At 43.6% G+C, this 22,036-nt stretch overlaps 2 protein-coding genes across 3 annotated transcripts; both read right to left on the minus strand.

Moving 5' to 3' along the window:
- Positions 1 to 359: 359 nt before the first annotated feature.
- On the minus strand, positions 360 to 6,525 carry adap2 (ArfGAP with dual PH domains 2). 2 transcript variants are annotated; one of them, XM_069674161.1, is made up of 11 exons: positions 6,261 to 6,525; positions 4,776 to 4,900; positions 4,579 to 4,670; positions 4,133 to 4,221; positions 3,769 to 3,881; positions 2,227 to 2,376; positions 2,045 to 2,128; positions 1,748 to 1,810; positions 1,381 to 1,458; positions 1,047 to 1,275; positions 360 to 682 (listed from the first exon to the last, which is right to left on the minus strand). In XM_069674161.1, exons 1-11 carry the CDS (start codon positions 6,346 to 6,348, stop codon positions 654 to 656), a joined length of 1,140 nt encoding a protein of 379 aa, XP_069530262.1. In that variant the 5' UTR covers positions 6,349 to 6,525; the 3' UTR covers positions 360 to 653. The 2 variants fall into 2 exon arrangements, with proteins under 2 accessions (XP_069530262.1, XP_069530263.1); XM_069674162.1 differs by lacking the exon at positions 6,261 to 6,525 and having other exon boundaries at positions 4,133 to 4,267; positions 4,776 to 4,865.
- Positions 6,526 to 6,852: 327 nt separating this feature from the next.
- atad5a (ATPase family AAA domain containing 5a) lies at positions 6,853 to 21,783 on the minus strand. Its single transcript, XM_069674334.1, has 22 exons — positions 21,723 to 21,783; positions 20,082 to 20,142; positions 18,172 to 19,994; positions 17,232 to 17,313; positions 16,956 to 17,114; positions 15,783 to 15,912; positions 15,436 to 15,693; positions 15,101 to 15,252; positions 14,278 to 14,431; positions 13,843 to 14,154; positions 13,436 to 13,532; positions 13,258 to 13,340; positions 12,286 to 12,422; positions 12,020 to 12,197; positions 11,769 to 11,936; positions 11,442 to 11,675; positions 11,293 to 11,357; positions 10,998 to 11,196; positions 9,958 to 10,085; positions 9,019 to 9,866; positions 8,603 to 8,761; positions 6,853 to 7,890 (listed from the first exon to the last, which is right to left on the minus strand). Exons 2-22 carry the CDS (start codon positions 20,130 to 20,132, stop codon positions 7,812 to 7,814), a joined length of 5,496 nt encoding a protein of 1,831 aa, XP_069530435.1. The 5' UTR covers positions 20,133 to 20,142; positions 21,723 to 21,783; the 3' UTR covers positions 6,853 to 7,811.
- Between the last annotated feature and the right edge of the window lie 253 nt (positions 21,784 to 22,036).

Raw genomic sequence — 22,036 nt, forward strand, 5'->3', positions numbered from 1 at the left:
GTCAATGGACTGCACGTATACAGTATAACTCTTTTCTAGTCTTGTGACCACTCAAAGCTGCTTTTACACTACATGTCACATTCACCCATTCACACACACATTCACACACTGATGGCAGTGACCTAAGCGCCAATCCACCACTGGGAGCGGTTTGCGGTTCAGTGTCTTGCCCAAGGACACTTCGACATGTGATTGTAGCAGTCCGGGATCAAACCCTCAACCTTCCAATTGAGAGAGGACCGACTCTACCACTGAACCACAGCCCCATGAAACATTATTGATGTTTCAACATTTTTGGATAAAGCCATGAAATTTATAGAAAGCAATTTATTAAATAAAAACAACAAGTTCTTGCATTTTTAAGTTATTTACTTCTTGGAGAATATTGTCATGAAACGTGCTTGTACATAAGAAAGTTATGAAAGTATTAAAAAATAAATACACCATGATGATGTGCACCAATTGTAACTTTTACAGCATTACATTGTTGATCTAGTGGGTGTGTTTTGGTTCACAAGAGTGGATCATCCACAATGTGGCACAGAGCACTGTCAGAATCATTGTCCAACATAACACACAGATGAGTCAGTCCCTGGGTGCAACAGTCTTTGCAGTCTTTTCCCAATCATCCTGCTGAAACACGGCTCTGTAGTTCATCTTTTATACTTGATGTTGGCTTCAACTGGAAGAAACAAGAGTGCAGGGTCACACAGAGGCATAATGAAATGTTTTTTTAAACAGCAAAGTTGATTTATTGAACGTCAGATTGTAACAGTTTATTGTTACTTTCTAGGAGAACCATTGAGTCCCTCCAGGTGGCTGTTAAATATTGTCATATTGTAGATTAAGATGAGGCTTATAATGTAAACAACAGGAGATCTTATGTGTTGACAATTTCCATCACGCTTCCATCCTCTTATACTGTGCAGTAAAAATACATCAAGTGAGAGCATGTGCATGACTAATATATGCGTGTAAATATTAGAACGCATTAGCATTTATTTGGTTTGCAGTATATGTTCGCAGCATTTTCTAGCCTCGCTTACTGGTGTAATCCTGCGGTGCCATGGGCCGGGACAGGACCTGTTTGAGTGCATCCAGCCACTCTCTCTGCTCCCTCTCCTGCTCGCACGTGAAGACAAACTGTCGCTCAGGCGTCTCCACCAAAACGCCACAGTGCCACTTGTTCCCCCGAGCGTGCTTCGGGATGCACTCCTTCGCGGAGTATCCTTTGCTCTCTGTGCCGATGAAAATGACCCCTAACTCCTCTGCATCCTACGGTCACAATGATTAAAACACAATGAAGGTGAGAGCGCTTGAAATACATCATAACAGCAGTGATGAGCTTTGGTTTAAATGAAATGTGGGGTTTTTTCTCACCAGTTGGCCTTTGAAGTAGAACAACTTCCTGTTTTGAGAGTCTAAAATAAACCACCTCTTCTTGAATGGCTCCTTTTGCTGTTACACACACAGTCGTAAGACTTTCCATGAAAAGTGAACATTTAAACATTTTCTGCACAAGCTTCCTTGTTCCATACCAATCAATTCTTACAAACGTGTGTGTGTGTGTGTGTGTGTGTGTGTGTGGATGTTTGTTGTTTCTGTATGTAAGAGGAACAGAAACACACTCGAATGCAGCACTCTGACTGTAATAGTGAGGACTGCCTTTAGTGCTTTGTTCAATGCATGCTTAAATCAATGTAGCAGACAAATATAAGATATATAAATGTACAAATACATCTCATACCAGTGGTCCAGTCTTCTCCATGAATCCCTCTTTGAGGTAGTTTCTTGTTATCTTAGGTATCAGCTGACAAAAGATGTAAAAGTTAGGCTTTAAAACACACAAGATAAAAGTTTCTGTTCTCATTAACTCTGCTGAAAGTAAAAGTTCACTGCATTAGCTGTTAATAAACTGTTATTTGAAGTAGTGAATCAACAGGAAGGAGTTTCTGAAAGGCAGAGGTGGAAGAAGTGTTCTGAAACAAAAGATGTTGCTGAACGGTGACTTTGACGAAACACTTAAAGACGGTTTGATGCTCACTTCTTCATCGCTTCCAGTCGGGTACGCCGTCTTCAGGTACGCATAGCGAGCAGCACGTATGGCGTTGTACCATGTGACTATTTCCTAGAGCAGAAGAAGACACACTGAGCTTCTCCACAGCCTTTGAGATGCTGAATGACAATCAGTATTAAAACTGCTGCTGGTTACTGACGCAGTCCCACCTCAGCACTCTCGTGATAAACGTAGAGGTTCCTGGTGTGATCGTCGTACTGATAGGTGATCTGCAGCCCGTGAGGATGACCGATCTTCTCTGGTTTAAAGTTGGCGTTTAGGTCTTTGATGGAGATCACAGCTTTCGGGCCTTTGGACTCCTAGATCACACATGTGCACTTCAGGGTTAGTAGGAAGCATACAACTGGGTTTTGTTAGCATGCTGCTGTTGTAGCTCCCAGGATAGCAAAAAAATCAATAGCAATGATAATTGGTTCACATATTCATCCTCCCCAGAAGATGAATCCTACTTACTTTGGGGATCCCTTCACTCTCGTGCCACCAGAAGGTTGACATGTTTGCTAGTTATTAAAATATCTACACAACTATTTGATTAATTAATTTCTTCATTCAGTAGTCGCAGTCTTGTTTGTCTTAAATATGATGTTTTGTTTGTCGATTGTCTTTTCATTTTTATCATCAGCACCTTGTCAGTGAGAAACGACCTTTCGTTCAGCTGTATATTGTGTATGCGGATGAAGGACAATAAAGTTGACTTGACTTGTGACTTTGGTGACACTTTGATCTTTCCTTTAGAGCCGCCATCACACTTTGGTTTATGATCAAATAGCTGCAAAACAAAGTGTCGCTCTCATCAGCCTCAACTCTTGTTAATTAGCATATATTAGCATGCTTGTGCCGCACGCTGGTGTAGTGGTTAGCGCTGATGCCTCACAGCTAATAGGTCACTGGTTCAAACCCCAGTTTGGGCAAGGTGGGCCTTTCTGTGCGGAGTTGCCATGTTCTCCTCGTGCATGCATGGGTTCCTCCCGCAGTCCAAAGACATGCTTGTAAGGTTAAATGGTGACTCTAAATTGCCTGTGGGTGTGGGTGTGAAAGGTTGTGTGTCAGCCCTGTGATTGACTGGCAACCAGTCAACCCGCGACCCTGAACAGGATAAGCGGTATAGATAATGGATGGATAGCATGCTTGTATGGTAAACATTAGACCTGTTTGAAAGTGTGACATTATGAGCATGTTAGCATGCCGGTGTTAGCATTTAGCTCACAGCTGTGCCTCCTGGCTGAAGGTTCTTAGTCATGGTTTCTTAGCAAAAATCATTAAGCAATAAACTAACATTATCTTTATTATTTTAAAGATTATTTTGGGGTCTTTTTTGCCTTTATTTATAGGACAGCTGAAGAGAGACAGGAAATGTGGGGTGGGGAGTAGAGAGAGGAGGATGGCGAGTCGAGCCTGCGATCAGTGTGTCGAGGACTGCAGCTAAACTGTACATGTGGTGCCTGCTCTATCAACTGAGCTAAACCAGCGCCCACATTATATTTGTTTTAACATGAATTCAAATTAAAAGCTTATTACAGCTGCTGTTAGTTATGGATGAGCACATAGAACAAGTCAATACACATGCCCTTACATCACACATAAAAAATATTAATGTCAGTTCTACATCTTGTAGTTTTAAAGAAAAGTTTTAAGCATTGATGATAATGTTTGATGAGCAGAGATCTGTGTCAGAGCTGCAGGGAACTCACATTTTCCTTGTTGTAGTACGTCAGGGTGAATTCTCTCTCTGACAGAACAAACTTCCTCTTCAGAAACTGTGTGTTCTCTTTGCCTTTCTTCCACAGCATCCCTTCATAGAAACCTGGCATCAATAAATAAAGAGTCAGAGGGGCTACAACTCACGCTGATCTTTCACAAAAACAATGTTTGTTGCATCGCCAAAAGTTGCAATCTAGACGGATTTAGCCTCTTAGCTGGGTTGTGTGAAGAACAGGTTTTTCTTGCACAGTTCTGCATGTGAATGAGGAACTGCATTGATCATATTAGTCAGACACCGACAGACACAAAGATTTATGTTCTGCATGAGTGTTAGAAAGAGAGGGAGAACGTCACCTGTTGTGTATGAAATTGGAGGATATTTGGTTTCTCCTGTGAATTCCTTCCTTTCATATTTAGCCCGAATCCACTGCTCTCTTAGGACACTGCGGTTCAGGGGAAACATACTTTTCAGACAGGAAAAACCCGGATCTGCAGCATACAGTAAAAACATGATTCACTAGTGGTGAATCTTGCAGCAGAAGTTCATCCATTTTGAGCTTTTACAGTTGCACTTCTCTCTATTTTCCGTGGCACTGCCCTGTCAGCAGTCTGTGATTGCTCATAAACACAGGCACGCAGAAGCAAGTAGTCCGACATTTAGACATCCAAAAGTCTCAGAGGAATTTTTAGAAAGAATTTCTACATCCTGGAAAATTCTCAAGCAAAGTTTATTTATATCTCGCCTTTCACAGACGCCGGTCACAAGGGACGGCTTCACAGTCAAATAAAAATGTACTTACACACAGTCCTTTTCCTGTGGTCGATAGTAATATGCTGGAACTGCTTTCTCATACAAAGCTTGGGCGCTGCCGTTGCCAGTGGACTTCATGAACTTCCCAGATAACACAAATAAAGATTACACATAAATTAGTATAATAATAATAATAACACAAAAAATATATCAACAACAATCTGAGGAGAGAAGGCAGTTTCACACCTCCACCAGCTCGTCCTCCCAGAAGTCCAGCTTTATGGATTTGACCCGGCTGGACAGGCTGCGATGGATGCCGGAGCAGTTCAGACACACAAACACACCCAGCTTGTAGGAGGCCCATTCCGGATCTGAGAGGTGCACAGAGGAGGCGGGAGGTAAACACAACACCTTTCAGCTACCAGCACCCTCTGCCTTGCTCTCTTCCTGTATATTTCTATGCTTGTGTATCACGTATATAGGGACCTTCATCGAGACGTCATGATGAGGAAATAATGCAAAACTTACATTCAGACTTTAACTATGTTTTTTGACATTGTGCATAAGAGTACATCTTATTTTATTTAACCTCTATTTGATCAGGAATATATTTCCAATCCTCCGACCCTTTTCCTTTTTTCTTCATCCCTAGAATTCCCAAAGAAATTGGGCGTCGTGCGTTCATATTTAAAGCTCCATCTGATTGGAACAATCCGCCTAGTTCAGTGAGATCCATAACCTCTTTTCCTCTCTTCAGTCATCTTCAAACAACCTGCTCTTGATAAATTATACTCGAGAAGTTCAAATGATGTATCTCCGATGTGTCATCAGATGTTTACATGTAAATAGCTCTGTGTGTAAAAAACAATCTACTGTATGTATTTAGCTATGTCTTGGAGGTGGGGGGTGGCCTAGGAGAGCTTTTGTATACGTGTGAGTGTATTTGTGTTGTCTTGCCTCATGTCATGTGTTTATTTGTGTTTAGGATCCCCTTTGAAATCGAGATGGTTTATCCTTATAATAAACTTTATCAAAGATACAAAATCTCTCCATCACAGGGACTCCTGGCCAAGACAGCAGCATAAAAGTACAAACAAGAAACTCTAACAAACAGAATTCAATTAAACGATGAATAAGCAGCATTCAGCAAGATGGTTAGAACATCATTAATCCTGTTATCTTAAACTTCCATCAATCTACACCAGGATAAGGGAGCAAAAATACTGTTCTCTATTTAACAGTGAACCTGGGTTTTTGGGCAACTTCCCCTTGTTGTTAATCCAGTTTCGTTTGCACAGATACATTTTTAACCTAGCCAACTATTTGGGGGAAAAATATAAATATGAGACTATTCAGCCTTATAGATGAAAGCAAAACTGTAGCTACAGGTCCGATGAAAATGTCCAAAACTGTCCCCTTAGATGCCCCTATAATGAATGAAACATGATCAAATATACCCCAGCGTGTATCTCAAGTGAAGGAAGAATGATGCAAGGACACACAGGCTGCCATACATGCTAGAAAACCTCCGGAGCAGTAGTGCCCTTTTCATTCTTTTGCCCCCTCAGACAACTCGTGTCCGCCACTGAATCGATATATAGAATAATGTCATCAGTTTAAGAAGAGAGAGACAATCTGTTATCTTGATGATTTAAGTGACAAATCACACGTGGTTATGTATATCTACTATTTAACTGGTTTAACTAACAGACACTGACACAGTTTGCTTACCGCGCGCGCCGCAGTCCGCGCACTGGCTGTTCCCCGGCAGCTTCACAAGTTCTAGCAGGATCTTTTTGTTGCGTTCACGGTTTGCCATTGTAGCGTAAAGTCGGATTTTTTCCCCTCAAACGACGATGAATCCCGCTGGCTGTCGACGCTAAACATGGTGGTCACATCGTCTCACACGTGGCGAAATGTAACTGAGAGAAAAAGGAGTCTAACTAGAAAACTGGAACTTGCGACGGATGAGTTTTGGATGTCACAACACAAAGCGGACCTCCCTGCTCTGGAGCGCGTCCAGCTGCACTGACGGAAACAAAGAGCCGCTTCTGTCACTCAGGGTTGTTCCTGTTTAACAAACCACTATTGCGCTCTCCTTCCAAATATGAGCGCTGAAGAGGCATAGTCATACCTGAAACCAGTCCACCTAGTGCGTAAAGTATTCACAAAAGTTACGCACTCATTCATTTCATTTTCTGTCTGAAACCAAATTCAGGATGAAGATAGACGCAGATAAGTGAGACCAATATATTTATTTGGTTGTGATAAACCTTTATTTAGTCACAACAACCCCCCCCCCCCCTGTGAATAATGTGTACAAATAAAGGCTGAAAACAAAACAAATTAAAAATAAAAAACACTGTGATAAAGGTGAATTAAGAGCTGGCAAATATGGCAGAAGCAGTGTCCTGAGAGCATCGACAGTACTCTGTGTGGAGAATGACAATTTACACGCAGCCTTTACACATACACAAACTATTTTACATGTTAATCTCTTACAAATCAATAATGATACACACTCGCTCCTCAAAGCAGTTTCTACTTGATAAAAACACTTTGCAAAACGCAAAGGACGTTGATTATGATATAAAACACGACTATACAAAACAAACACTCCCTCACGTATCAGTACAAAAATCTTACAAAGTAGTAAATTTAGTGCATTCTTTAAAAGCACCAACTGATGTGCCTATTTAGACAACATTTGAGGTTATTTAGCAAGTGCGCCCTTCAGGTGAGAATACTTTTCTGTATTCAGCGATTCAGTCATTTTGATCTTAGAGGAAAGCTCCACCTTTGTGCACACACACCTCTACGGAAGCCCTAAGCGGACATGCATCCATACAGTGGATTCACTGTTAACGTCAGATGATCATAACTCGTATCCCCACAGCTGCAAAAGCACAACACAAACTCATTAGTGTGGGCAATGGCAGCATGGCATGTCCCCATCTGTAACATCACAGTGACCAGCCGGTTCTGGTTTTTAGATCGCCGGAAAATGATCCCGTTGTCAGGAGAAAACAAGCGTTGTTATCCCTGAAATTCACTCTTCATCACAGGAAAACGGAGTAAATACAAAGTATGGATGCATGTCCGCTTTGGGCTTCCCTTCACCTCCGATCAGGCACCTCGTCTCTCGCACGGTCAGGAACATAAAGAGACAGAAGGCACTGATTTTTGCTTCTGTCCGACTATCCATCCTTGTGACTTAAACACAACCTGTAAACGTGACCTTCATAAGGAGCCTAATTGTAAGGGAAATTCATCTTCCTCTCTTTAGGGGAAGTCTTCAGCGAGGTGCTGCAGTGTTCTCTTTTCAAGACCCAGGCTCATTGCGTCCAGGTAGTGCAGGAACCTGCAGGGGGCGGAAACAAAATGGATCAGGGTTAAGTTTCGAAAAAGTTCTACCTCTTAAAGAACAGTACGGTTATTGGGATGAGAAAAATCACAAGCGGCGCCCAGTTAGTGACGCGTTTCCACTCGCCAAGAAGTGGTTGGTCTGCCAGAGAGGGAAGGCGGAGCTAAGCGGCTGCTTTTCCGCTCTCTGCAGGTGTTGCAAGTAAACAGTAATCTACTATGGCTGAACAAACAAAGAAAAGATGGATGACTACAGATACAACTTCACCAAGAAGTGAAAATCCAAAGAAAAAGAAACAAACTCGACGCTCAGATGAAGCAAACAGTCTGAAAAGGAAAGCGACCGTCAGCCAGGAAAATCAAGAGTTACAACCGGAGCCGACCGTGGACGTCACACATGCAGCACTGTCTGGATATCTGGGAAGTGTGCTCCTGCAATTACCGTTTATCACCACAGGTGGCGCCAAAGAGAACGAAACTGAGATTACCACTTTAAAGTGTATTTTTTGCCTGTACCAAATAAAAAAAGGGACATGGCTGCATTTGTATGCGTTGCATGCATGCACCATTTCCAGCATACACTTATTTTTAACCTGTCAGTTATATGTGCTCGGTGTCAAAACAATAACAAACCCTACGTCATGATATGAGTCGAGAGATACTTAACCACATCCTGCGCACAGTTCAAACTAAGACCTGCTGCTGCTCACCTTCGTTTGACTTTGCCCTGCTCCTTCAGCTGCTCTGATCTGCAGATGGTGCGCAGGGCTGGCAGGTAGTCGAGAGCAGCTGCTGGTCTGTTAGCGAGCGTACCCAACACTCCTCTGGACATCAGAGTCTCCATCACTTCTCTCCTCCGCTGGACCAGCCTGGAACATATCAAGACATCAGCTACTTATCCGATAACTATCATGCTGACTATGTCACAGAGCAGGAAGCTGAGACTGCAAAAATGGATCAAATAAAGCTGTTTAGTAGCGGCTAGGCTCATTCTGTGCAACTGGAAGAGCCCACATCAGCCACATTACAGATTTTAGGGAAGTATCAAGTTTGATATAGACACTGGTAACAAATCAGAACAACTCAAATGACAAAAAAGTTTATGCAAAGAAAGATGAAGACTCACTGTGGTTGACACAAGCCGTCCTGAGAGAAGCTGTGACCTTCCCGATGAGCGGCCACAGGGAGGCTGAGTTCTGCTGCAGCCTCCTTTCCGACCTCTCCTTCCAGCTGTTGTGCTTTGTCCCACGCGTCTGCTACTGAAACCCGACACTTATGGAAGCTCAGAGCCTCCACAGCAGCCGGGATCTCCAAGACGAGCTCCCCTCTGACCCTGCTTTGTCTCTCAGTCTCAACTCTCGGCTCATCTGTCATCCCATCTTTCAACACTGCACCGACTTGGGACTTTCTCCGGTCACTGTCGACCACGTCTGATTGAGCAAACAGGGAGGAGTCCATGTAGGACATGTTGTCCAAGAACCCAGCTATCGATTCTAGACACAGGGAGACTGGGAGACTTTTTACCCGCTCCTCAGGAGTCATAGGCTTCCTCTTCACTGTCTCTGAGACTGAACTCCTTGTGACGTTCTCCTTTGCAGGAGGAGCATCCTTCGGCTTGCTGAGTGACAGAAACCCGTCTTCTGAGTCTGAGTCTGAGTGCAGTCCACCCTGCTCAGGTAGACAGTGCCTCCTCTTGTTCTTCCTCATTCTGCTGGACATTTTAACCGGACTGCCGTCGTCCGAGCAATCCGCAGACTCCGCCGTGTGCATCAACCTGGCATGTGATGGCAGCACATCAGGAGGAGGGTCCTGTGATGCAGAAACAGGCGGCTCCAGTTTGTAGGTAGAGGTAGCGAGCTGTGTGTGAGGTAGAGGTAAGAGTGTCTCCATGTTGGAATAGAGCAGGTCCACTCCTCGCCGTCTGCTGTTCTTCAGCAGCTCCCAGCACAACTCCTCCTCCACCGGGCTCCGGCTCTGTTGAAGACACAAACCGACTCTTAAATCAAGCACAATATACCCTCTGAAATGTTCTGTAAGCAGTGCATGTTGTATATAATGAGTTTACCCTGAGCAGCTCCCACATGTCTCTGTCCGGTTCAGAGTTCAGGAGGCCCAGCATGCTCTCAGTGCAGCCGCTGTCACAGGGAGGGAGAGCGTCTGCTGCAGCTTCATCCTCTTCTGGTTTCAGCTCAGCTTTAAATGAGAGAGACAGAGCACCTTTACCAGGTTACATGCAAGTTCATGTTTAAGACTTTATATTTGTACTGCACTCTCTTTTTCTACTGAGTGCAGAACAAGGAGAGTTACGGTAAACCAGGCAGAAAGGTGTGAATACGTTTCTCCAGGTCAACGGCAGACAGAAATAATGCAACTGATTAAAAAACTATATCAATGGAAAAAGCAAATCCATGTCTTCGCCTGTGTTTAATTCGTTAATGAAAATGATGATGATGATTGTTCGTAAACGACCTTTTCTCCGTGACAAAGACGAGACGTTGACGAGCTAAAAATAGATCTGTATGTTTTGTTTCCGGAAACGAGACGGGACTGAAATGTTAGTGATGGGCTGTCGGACATTTAAAATCCATGATATATTAAAGCCTAAAGCACCAACTAGAGATAACAGGTATGACAAAGGTGGTTATATGTCTCTGTTAACGAGGCTCCAGAGACTCCAGGCTCTGAGTGCTCATAGAAAAAGGGGCGTTTTATGCGTAATTTGAGGCTTCTTCTGCACCAAAAGGAGCGACCACCATCTGTCTGCTGAAGTCAGCGATGATGAAAAGTTAGGAGCGAGTATTAAATACGTCATCGTCCTTTTGCTGTATGGATGATCTGCTGAAATTTAAAGTGTTACCTGAAGCAAACGAGTAAAAACGAGAAGAGGGAGACCGGAGAGGGGTCATATTATCTCAGGTAAAGACTAAAATGTGACTTTTTTTTAACTAAAACTGGACTAAAATGTTTTGAGTTGTCGTCGACTAACACTATAGAGAGTAAAAATGACTAAAACTAGTCAGCATTTTCTTCTAAAGACTCAAACTAATCTAACACTGGTCTTCAACAACGTTAATGTCCACACATGTTTCGTCCAGCTCGTCTTACCATTCCCGTCTGTGTGTGTCAGTTGCTTGGTTACAGCGCGTCCTCCTCCTCCTCCTCCGCTGCGACTCCAGAACTGCAGCTGCAGTAAACTCTGCCTGATGTCGCAGCCGTTGAGTCTGAGCAGAGAGCTGACGTCCGACTGGTCGGTCCTCATGTCCTCCGTCAGACACAGCAGCCTCAGGAAGCTGCTCACATCCACCTGACGCAGAGAGAGGAGGACAAAAAGAACTGAGCAGAGCATTCAGCCACTGAGATCAAAGAGTTTCACATTTAAGTTAAGAAACTGTCCGCTCACCACTGACGGCGTTTTGAAAAGGATCTCTTCAAAGTAACCATCAAACATGGTGCTGAACGCCGGGTCTGCAAAGCAAACAAGATTCAATATCAACTCAAACACAGAGTTTCAATAGATGCGTTTCCTTCCACCGTCCTTCCTCTACTCACCGCTGGTCGTGAGGATAACCGGCCTCTTCGTAGTCGTCATGAATGTCTTGATGGCGGCGAGAAACCCCGAGTCGTCCTCAAAGATAACATCCACCTCTTCAAACAGGATGAGAGAGGTGGCCGTCTTCTTGCTCTGCTCTTCATTAGTCTTATCTTTTGGTGTTGGTGATTTGACTGCAGGGTCTTTCTGCTTATTGACACACTCATTTGCCTTTGTGACCTTTTTGGACGCAGCTGCATGAAGAGAAACAAAAGACTACTTGTTAGAGTCCAGATAAAAGCCTTTCATAATACAAGTAAAAATTTACATATTAAAGGCGTGTTTACCAGGTTGCTCATTCTTGTTAGTGTTTGTTGCCTCCTTGTTGGTGGGTCGACCCATTTTAAAGAAGTTAGCTAAAGAGGTGGGAGCTAGACCTCCTCTTTTAGCACCTCTTGGGGACTGGGGATGCTTCCTGGGAGAGGATACCACCCGTCGAGGAGAGTTTAACTTCCCTGGAGGATAAGAACATCAACAATAAACCTCCAAGGAAACAGCTGATTAGAAGGGGGATTATCAGTATCAGCTGTGTACTTACTCGGGGAGGATCCGGGCCTCAGGGTGCCCGCGCTGCTGCTTGTGCCATAGCTGTTGAAGTAGGTTGGTTTGTGAGCGTTGACCCCCTGACTGTCCACCTGGTGCGACTGTGTGGCTTCCTTCAGCTGGGACAGAATGAGACGGCCACTCCGCTGAGAAGAAGCATTCACCTCAAAAACCTTAAAAAGAAGGCCGAATGGAGGATTAGAAATGAGGCTAATTCCTACAGAAGAGTCACAGTTATTATGTCCCTGGAAGGTTTTGTACCTTGAAGCCCAGCTCCTGGGCACAAGCGTAGACTGCAGCGGTCTTTCCTACTCCGGTCGGTCCTGTGATGAGTATTGTGTTGCACAACATGTCCTCTGCATCCTGGGAGTCCTCTTCTCCACAGTCCCAGTCTGAATCTGGACACAAAGAGCCATCAGTGGTCAAAACAACCCTAATCTCTATCTAAATGTAGAATCTGTAGGCAGGGCATTTTTAATACGGGAAGTGTTCTGGTTTCCGTCTGTAGTACGCTTGTAGTCCCAGTCATATTGAGCAATTATGTATCAGCAGGCTGCAGCGAATGCAGGAAAAACAGTCCGTGTGGAGAGCAAAAGCAGGCGGAACGCAATCCACCGTAATGAAATCCCGGCTCCCATCAGACAACGATTTAGCTTCTTATTAATCTCTATAAACAAACATCTGCAGCAGGTTCAGCTAACATCTGTTCTAGATCAAAAATTCAACCTGAGGTAAATTCCCTTGAAGCTTTGTCACGAAATCCGTTCAGGGTTCAGATTTCCAGACTTCCTTGAATGCATCAGAAATGATGGATCCGACCTCCATTCAACAAACATGTTAAAGTAGTTTTCTTCTCCTCTTGAGGACAGACCTGACAAAGCTCCATGTTGACTTGTTCCTAATCTGCATCATGAAACTGAGACTCAGCACAAACAGATGAACGGGCGCTCCTCTGGGGGATTTCAGGAACCAAGAAATGACGGCGTTTATTTTGCAGACACATCAGGAGGGGAGAATTTGACTTTATTTTGATCTGAACACACAGTCGCTTCTCGAGCTGCTAACTGGACTGTGAACAATGCAGCGCACGGAGAAGGAAGTCTTTGCTGGAAGTCGTTAATCGACATGCCCGACGTGTTCACCGTTGTCCCCAGAGGCTATATCGTCGTTGTAAGAAATAAACAAACCCAATTAAGGACACAGAAGTAGTTATGAAGGGAATGAATACTTTACCATTGCTGCCTTCCTCTTGTTTCTTTTCCTTCAGCTTTTTTCTCTCCTCTCGGTCTGCACGGAGTTTCCATTCCTTCAGCCAGCTGTGCAAAAACAAAAACGTCACACGTTCACTTTCCTGATACAAAGTCGACGCTGATCCCAATGATGATGATCCTGTTGAGTTTCAGTTCCTCACCTGTGCAGCCTCCTCACTGAGGCTTTGTTCCCGATGACATCGCTGGAGTGCTGGGGCTGATATTTGTCCGTCCATAACACGTCCTCCTTCACCACATCTGTACAACAAAAAACAGAGACAGAGTTTGAGGCTTAAATGTTTGATAGGTGACAAAACTTACAAGAGTCAAATATGAAAACAATGAGGGCTTAAATGATCTCTAACTGGTGTACTAGTGAAGGAAAGTTGTCAAGCCTGTTTGGTAGGTGTGTTAACTTTTATACATAAATGCTGTGAGTCACTAAAAATAGAGCTGCAGTCACAACAAACCTCTTAAAGGTCGCCTTACTTGACTATCAGAGCCAATCAGTCATGGCTTCGTTGATTGATGCAAATGTTTTAATACCGACAAACATTTGTCCTCTCACCTTTTTTCTCAGCGTCCACTCCCAGAAGCACATCATCAAGCACCACCACAGAGTCGTCCTCAGGTGGGACAGGAGCAGGTTTGACTGAAGGCTTTTCCTCTTCCTGTTTGGATCTCCGCGTTCGCCTCGTACGGCCTCCCCTCGTCGTTGGCTCGGGCTCAAGTGTGGAGACGTTGTCCTCTGAAGCGTTGGCCCTCTGCTTCTTAGCCACCTTCGCTGTCGTTTCCCCTTCATCATCGGTCCTCTTCCTCTTCCCTCCAACTGGTTCAGGTGGCAGAGCGGCGATTGGGACTCTGGTTACAGCCTCTGGTTCTAGTGAGAAACATTCAGAGTATGTGGAAAATTATTAGTTTAATGCTCTAATTCAACTCTGTAATTGAGCTTTCAAAGACAACACATCTACTTTAGTTTTACTGTCAAAGCTGTGAGACTGACCTGAGGCGACGCTCTGCTGCTGCTGGTGGTCACTGCGTCTCTTCAGGAAGCGAGTGATGAACGTCTGAGCCGGGAAGGCGGGGTTAGAGGTTCGGACCTCCTCCAGGAGAAGCTGACGAACACTTTCGGAGATCTCAGGCCTCCAACCAGAACCCTTTAAAAACAGACAGCAAAAAAAGACACCGGTTAGTTTTTGTGTCTGTGCTCTGAAAGAAATGTCACATTTTTCCTTTTCCACATTTCTTTTGCACTATTAATAGCCAGCATTTTTTTAATCTAACAATTATGCTGCTTCCTATTTACCGGTGCGACCAATGTAACGGTATAAAATACAGAGAGAGGTATTTTATTGTGTTACAGTATTTTACCCGCTATAGACGATGGCGTCATAATCTAGCTAAAGCTTTGTCACAGACATGTACTGTCATGATCGCCAGTGCAGCCGGCATCCTCACAACAATCAACGTTACCGCAGGCTGAGCTCGACTACCGCACCGGCAGCTAGCTGGTCTGCAAACTCGACATGGTGAAAACAGATGGTAGGCTGTAACTTAAATTAAAATAATGTGAAACAGTGTTGAAATAACTTGTAGACACATTTTAATAAATAAATAGCTATAAAAAAACCTTTTTCCCTCCCTAAAACAAACTGCGACTTATATTCTGGATAGTTTACAGTACTTGAACTACACTGGCAGGCAGGTAGCAGCTTTAAACATGACAGGTGGTTTTCATGAGATATTGATCCTGTCTAAGTCCATATACCTTGGTCTGGATCTGACAAGGAACAGAATAAGCTAATGATAATGATGATTCAACATACTCGTTCACAAATGGCTCTGCAGGCGGGTTTGGTCTTCACACAGAGGGGGCCACGGACAAAGGGAGGCGGGCTGGACGTTTGGCACCAGAGCTCTTTCAGGCGACACAGTAATGAAGACACAGGCCACAGGAGACTCCAGAGACTGCAATCTGCTAAAATACAGAAAAAAATAGGCTCCCACTTGATTGATGTGCACCATACCTTCTTCTAATGCGGAGATATTTTTTAAGATTAAAGCAGAACACATCTAAATCTGCAAACTATTAACTTACAAATCAAAAGTTTTATTAAAAGTGGAGTACAGGAACCTTTAAACGAACACAACATGTGCTTACCGTTTGGCTGCTTTATGTGAATCACTGGCTGAAAGGAGGAACAGGAGAGCGAGTACGCCTCCTTGGTCGCAGCGGTCTTGGCGATCTGTTTCCTGAAGGACTCGGGCAGGCCACTCTTCAGGAAGTCTCTGCGGGCCCTGAACTGCTCGTCATCCTGCGTGCTTTCAGAGCCCTCGCGGCTGCTCTCGTCAAAAATGGAAATCACTGCAGACGCCTTGCGGGCAGGTTTCTCCAGCGCCAGAGAGGACACTTTGGAGCCTGTGAGAAAGAGAATACAACATGAGAGGAGATGATGAGGATTATGCTCAACAGGTGGTCAAATGGTGATTTAGAGCAGGAAAGCCCACCTGGGACGGCCTTGGTCTCTTTGCCAGCAGGTGCGGCTTTTCCCAGAACGTCATTTAGACTTCGTAAAGACTTTTGGGTTTTACTCTTTTCTGGAGCCGTCGGATCTTCCTCCAGGCAAATCACAGAATCCTGACAAAACACGGCAAAAACAGTGAGAGACATAATCAAAACGTGATTTGATATTTTTCAAGTTTTAATAAATACGGATTTTCTGTCAATCCCAAATCGTTAGAGTCGCGACCCCTCAGAGTAATCAAGTTAGAGATCTGCGGTGGGATTGCTGCAGCGGTTTTAACATCAATCCGTTCATCTACATACATCATACAGTGACCTGTGTGTGTTCTGCGTGTGTAGGGGCACAGTGGAAGCAAAGTTAGGCCCCGGCCCGACATAAGAACAAAGGCTGAAATCTGCCAAACAGCAACATGCTTGCATGCAGGCACACCTAAAGGGAATGAGAGCTGACACGCTGATCATGATACGCCAAAAACACTCCAATGAACAATCAAGAGACTCAAGCCAACCTCTTTGTGCCCTGTGCCTCACTTTCTGTCTGAGATTGTGCGCTCCATGTCAATCACTGCCATGCGCTTTAGACTGTGCACTGTGCGCTGCACATAGGGCCCACTGACTCTCACAAACACACTAAATAAAATCTATTCTAAGGCAAATTATATCACTGTCAGAGGTGATGTCATGTAAAGATAAAAACATACCCCAGTCTAAAATGTATTATTTTATATAAAATATATTTGGGGTTTTTTCTCCACAACCATCTGGGGACCCCCCGAAATTATCTCGGGGACCCCTCGGGGGTCGCGACCCCAAGGTTGAGAGCCACTGTTATATCATACTACATTAAAGCTGCTAAGCTTCAGGATGGTTTGATACACTTTTTTTCACAAGACAGACTGAGAACATAAATTTCCGCACGTTTTGATAATTATAAATGTGAATGTTGTAAGATAATAAAAGCATCTGAGCGTTAAAGTCACACTAAAGACGAGTCATCTTTCTCATTCTGTTCTATTCTTGTAATTTCATGTTTGTTTCAAATGTTTTGAGTCAATTTCTTGAGGTGAGCAAAACTCCCTTCTTATCTTTATAGAATCAACATATTTGCTTCTCAGAAGCTTTACCTATGATCCACCTATGATCCGTTTTGTTCGTACCTCGTCTTCACAGTAGCTCTTCTTGTTGGAGGCCTCGGCTCGTGAGGATCGCCTCAGAGAGCCCTTCTCCTTCACGGCTGCTTTTTTACTCTGCTGAATCACTTTGGCTTTTTCCACCAACTTCTTCGCCTGCTTCCTTTTTTTAGAGTCATTTGATGTCTGAAACAGATACAGAGACTATTTAATCATCCTGAGCACATAGCTGGGATCATGTTTAAATATGTTGTCCCTTATTAAGTCATTTCTTTACAGTCAGTTTGTTATGATTATACTTACTTTAGCAGCAGGTGAGTTAATGCAACTTCCATTTTCAGCCGTGGTCGTGGAAAGGTTTTTATTAACTCTAGTAAATTTTATCCTTAAGAAAACAGAACATTAAGTTAGAACATTAGACATAAAGGCAACAAGAAAACATACTTATACTCTCAGGTGCAAATGTATTAAGTCAATAAAGCTAAAGCAGTCTAAGACAAAAGTCCTGCAATGAGATTATAACTTTCACTTGATGTTTATTCAACTGCATGATCATTTTGGAAGCTGTAGTTGAACTGTACATACATCTCTGTTTATTGCAATACAGTATAACATCATATACTACTTAAAACAGTACAAAACTTTTGTATTCGACTGCATTTGGTTAAATTGCATGCACTTAATATTCTTGCAACTGAGACTGTAAATTAGGGATGAACGATATTATCTGCACGTTATCGATATCTGCAGATTATGGCTTGAAAATGACATATTGGTTGCTATTTTCCGCCGATAAATCAACGCTTTAATTAAACCTAAATGCTTGATTATTCCCTAAAAAAGCTTGGCGTAATGCTACGACATTAACTCGGCGTGAGAGTGTGCGTGCAAGATGTCTGCAGTATGGCAGTTTTTCAAAGTGTACGAAACGGACAGCGAGGTTGTGCTCAGCAACATCGGTCACGTGAGGAGTGGCCAAATCTCATTGATTCATCTCAAGAATCTGCCAGTGGGCCACGACAATAAGACTAGGCATGATTTCAGTTCCACTACAGGGGAGACTTGATGTTCTCTGCAATTAGGTGGGAAAAAATATGCGCCTAATATATCGGTATCGATATCTTCAATCGGCAAAAAGGGTTGGAAAATATCAGCAAAAAATCCAATATCGTGCATCCCTACTGTAAATGCATCTAAAATGCTTTCATAGTCTGTTTAAAAGTATTAAGTCAGCATGTCTCACCTGATTGGACTTTCTTTTAAGTCAGGTGGGCACAGCACCTCAGCCACAAAGACTCCGTGTTTGGACCTGCGTCTCTTTGGGGTGGTCATGTTTGCGGGGCTTTCGTCAGGTAAAGCAGCAGCCGCATCCTTTGACTCATTGTGTTTCCTGGTTTTCCTGATGGGAGTCGTTGGAGCGGCCTCAGGTGATTGTCTGACTACAGCCTCCCTTCTGGACCTCCTTACGGCCGGGATAGAGGGAGTGGATGTCATGGGAAGCTCCTCTTTTTTATCATCAACCTCAACGATCATGGCGACTGTTTCTTCCACAGGAGCAGGAGCATCAGGCAGAGGGTTGACTGCCTCCTTTTCCTCTTTAGCTTTCTTTCTGCCTCTTCTTGCTGGTTTCTTTTTAGCAGCTTTGTTGTCCGGAGAGGCAGCCGGATCTTTCTCCACAGAGGGTTGACTTTCACCGTCCTCTTCAGCCACTTTTTCTGCGTCCTCCACAACCTTCTCTCCAACTTGCTTCTGCTTGCCTTGGCTCTTAACAGGCTTGGTTTTGGACCCATCCAGACCGGGCTGTTTGAAGGCAGCCATGAACTGCTTCTTCTCTGCCTCGCTGCACTTGGGCGTAGATTCACTCTCAAGCACGGCCAGCTCGAGATCTTCCTCCTGAAGAACCACGTTGGATTTCCGTTTGACAGTCAGAGAGGTAGAAGGAAGTGGTTGTCCAGCCTCGGTGTGAGGAGGCGATGCGACATCTGCAGGACTCATGACGCCTTTTCTCCTGTTGAAGATAGAAGCTACCTTTCCACCAGCTTTAGCGGCTTCCTGTTTGGGTGAGACAGCATGCACTTCGGCTTGGAAGGTGAGGGTTCGAGGTGAGACCTGGAGGGGTGGCTCAGCAGAACTTACTTTTTCTTCAGCTTCAGCGATGTCCATCTGCTCAGTGTCCATTTCTTCTGCCTCTGTTGTGATCTTACCGTCATCTTCTTTTCCCTGTGCATCTCCTGTGTCCTCTTCACCCTCATCCTGGCTCCGCACAAAGTCCTCAAAGGAGATTGTGACTGTGTTGTTTAACTGAGAAGCCTCATCCACATTGACCTCCATACTAACATCACACAAGGAGTCATCTTTTTCTTTCTCCACTGGTTCTGCAGGCTTTGCCTCTTGTTGCTGCTTTTTTCTAGAATTTCTCACAACACTTTTGACCTGTTTTGCTTTTTCTTTTAAGGGTATAATAGGAGATAATTCAATAAAGTTAAGTTCTGGTTTAAGTTTGACACTTTCCCCACGTTTGGCACCACCTTCAGGATCATGTCCATCTTTTTCAGCTCGCTCTAAACTGACAGTCTTTGTGGCATTATTCTCTGATTTCCCTGCAGGGATACAAGCCTCTGTACTCAGCTGGACCAACAGGGCCGCTGTATCACTGCCAAGAACACCACAGCTACTTATTGCTTCTGCTGCCGAGTCTCTGCTTTCATGCTGCTCTTCAACAATCATGCAGCTCTCCTCCAGTGTGGAGCTAACAGTTTCCGCCTCCACAAGTTTCCTTGCAGCTTTGCTGGCCTTTCTTCTCCGTTTCTGAGGTGGCTGTTTCACAGTTGCCTCTCTCACTCCGTGTTTTTCTGGAAGTTGAGACATCTGACAGTTCTCTTTTGACTGCTCTGGTGAACTGCTCTTTTCCTTAGAGGATGGACCCTTCCGGCTAAAGTAATCCATGATGTTGTTGGAGCGAGGAGGGGAAAAGGGTTTCTCTGCAGGCTTGGGCACAGGTGAGAAATAGTTTGTGATTGTCTTGACGACAGGACTGCCTCCATCTTTGCAAGATTTCTTGCAAGGCTGCAAAAGGAGACACACAGAAAAATTAAGAAGGAAGAAAAACACTTTGCAACATATGCTATGCTTAAGCCCAAATCCATGCAATACCTGGGTGTCAAAGTCCTCAATGATAGATGCCATAGCCACAACACCAGCCATAGTTTGAGACCTAAAGCAGAAGAAAACATTGTTATGCATATGGAGAGAACATCCGAGATGCAGACTAAGAGTTTACTTGCTTTCCAGGTGGTCTTTCCTCAGCTTTACCATAAGAATTGACACATTTATGATCCTCTTGGTTGACAGAATTAAAGCAGCAATGATTTATTAATCGGAAGAAAATTAATCACCAAATGTTTTCATAATAAATAAAGACTTTTGTTATTTTTCAAACCAAATCTTCTCAAATGATCTGGTTCGAGCTTCTTAAATGTTAGAGTGTGCTGCTTTATGTCATTTTGGACGTGAATAGTTTTGGGCTTTTCACTGTTAATTTGACAAAAGAAGCAATTTGCAGACGTTATTTTGGACTCTGGGAAAATGTACACCATGTCACCCTTTAAAATCTCCTTCCCCTCAGTTGTATGGTTAGACTTCTTTGGACTTTCTTTAGACTGTGTGTGATTGCACTGTCACCTACTGTGCAGCATGTGAAGTCTGTGTGTGGTTCTGGGTTTCTGGGTTTTTATGTCCCACCCACGATGTCCTAAAATGTCATTGCCTAAATGATTTATCAATTAATCAAAGACGTAATCAGGAGATTTGTCAGACAAAAATGTGCGTGAAGTGGACAGCAGGCATACTGCCCTTTGACGTGTTCAAACTTAGAACTTTAAAGCCCCTGTGAGGAGTCACTGGTTATGAAACAGACTGAAATTATTTCTGATATCTATATGACCTACAAAAGCAACCCAGACCATCAGCGACAAGATTGATTATTTCTATATAGTTCTTTTTAATGCCTGAAACTGCTGGTGGGGGGTAGGTGTCAGATGAAGGGGTTAACTGCGCGCTGCCTTTGTTTACATTTTCCAGGGCAAACATTTTAAGTGAGTGATACATATGACTGTTAAAGAAAGCAGGATGAGATCTTTTGTTAAAAGTCACCACTTGTACTGGACAGCAAAGAGATAAAAGGTGCAGCTTTGTCCACAGGGGGTGCCAAAATCAACACAAACCAAAAGGTCCTCACAGGAGCTTTAACATAAATATACTCTGAAATAAGTATTAGTAAACTGTAATATCCTACTAGAGGCAACTTGCTGTACAGAGCAAAACATAAACACATTAAAAGCACATAAATTATATTACGAATAACAATAATCCAAAGCTACAGTAGACTTCATATATAGCATATTTAGCAGGGTATTCTGTTTAAATAAAAGTCCATACTTCAAACCACAACACTCAGTGGACCTTAACTTTAAATTAACTGCACAATTTGAATTGTATTACTTATATTTCTATGAAAGTAAACCAGGACTGTATCTGACACTGTTGACAAAGCAAACAGCCCTGTACAATACACAGTGTATTGTGAAATAGCCGCAATACCATAATAAGGTCTGGTGAAGCGAAGTCTGTACATAGATACTTATAAACAGCATGTTTATACTTTCATACAGGGGCCAAGTAACGTGAAAGTGTATATTATCCCTGACATGGCATACAGTAGCGTTAGCTCTTCCAGTTTTTGTACAATGTAACAGACGGGTAACCAGGAAAACAAAGGTCGAGGAAAACACTCACCGAAAACGCAGAACCGGTAACTTTATGCAGCTTTACAGACTGTCTTCTCGCCTCTTTGTATTCACTTCTCCGTATGTGTGTAAAAGAACAACATAGGCAAAGTTCATTGTGTGAGGTGTCCGACTGTTTGTTTTACCAGACATATAAGTTTCACTGTAAAACAACAAGCTAGCAGTCTCAGTCAGTTGCTTCTCTCAAAGCAGCTCCACTCCTTACAGCTCCCAAAAGCGGTCCGAACATGTTCCACATGTCAGCCACGGTCACATAAACCCGAAAGGAAAAACGTTACAAGCTTATTTCTCGATTAGCTCCGA

This window comes from Semicossyphus pulcher, unplaced genomic scaffold (assembly GCF_022749685.1).
Source record: "Semicossyphus pulcher isolate SPU_LCO1_2020_fin unplaced genomic scaffold, fSemPul1.0.p SCAF_23, whole genome shotgun sequence".
NCBI classification, from domain to species: Eukaryota; Metazoa; Chordata; class Actinopteri; order Labriformes; family Labridae; genus Semicossyphus; species Semicossyphus pulcher.

Coding starts and splice junctions, on each gene's coding strand:
- adap2 (XM_069674161.1), bottom strand. CDS start 6,348: ATGGCAAACCGTGAACGCAACAAAAAGATCCTGCTAGAACTTGTGAAG. Junction 2,129..2,226: donor TTTATCACGAGAGTGCTGAG/GTGGGACTGCGT, acceptor CTTCTGCTCTAG/GAAATAGTCACATGGTACAA. Junction 1,811..2,044: donor CGACTGGAAGCGATGAAGAA/GTGAGCATCAAA, acceptor ATCTTTTGTCAG/CTGATACCTAAGATAACAAG.
- atad5a (XM_069674334.1), bottom strand. CDS start 20,132: ATGGCTGGTGTTGTGGCTATGGCATCTATCATTGAGGACTTTGACACC. Junction 17,314..18,171: donor TTAAAAGAAAGTCCAATCAG/GTGAGACATGCT, acceptor TGTTTTCTTAAG/GATAAAATTTACTAGAGTTA. Junction 10,086..10,997: donor GACACACACAGACGGGAATG/GTAAGACGAGCT, acceptor TCTCATTTAAAG/CTGAGCTGAAACCAGAAGAG.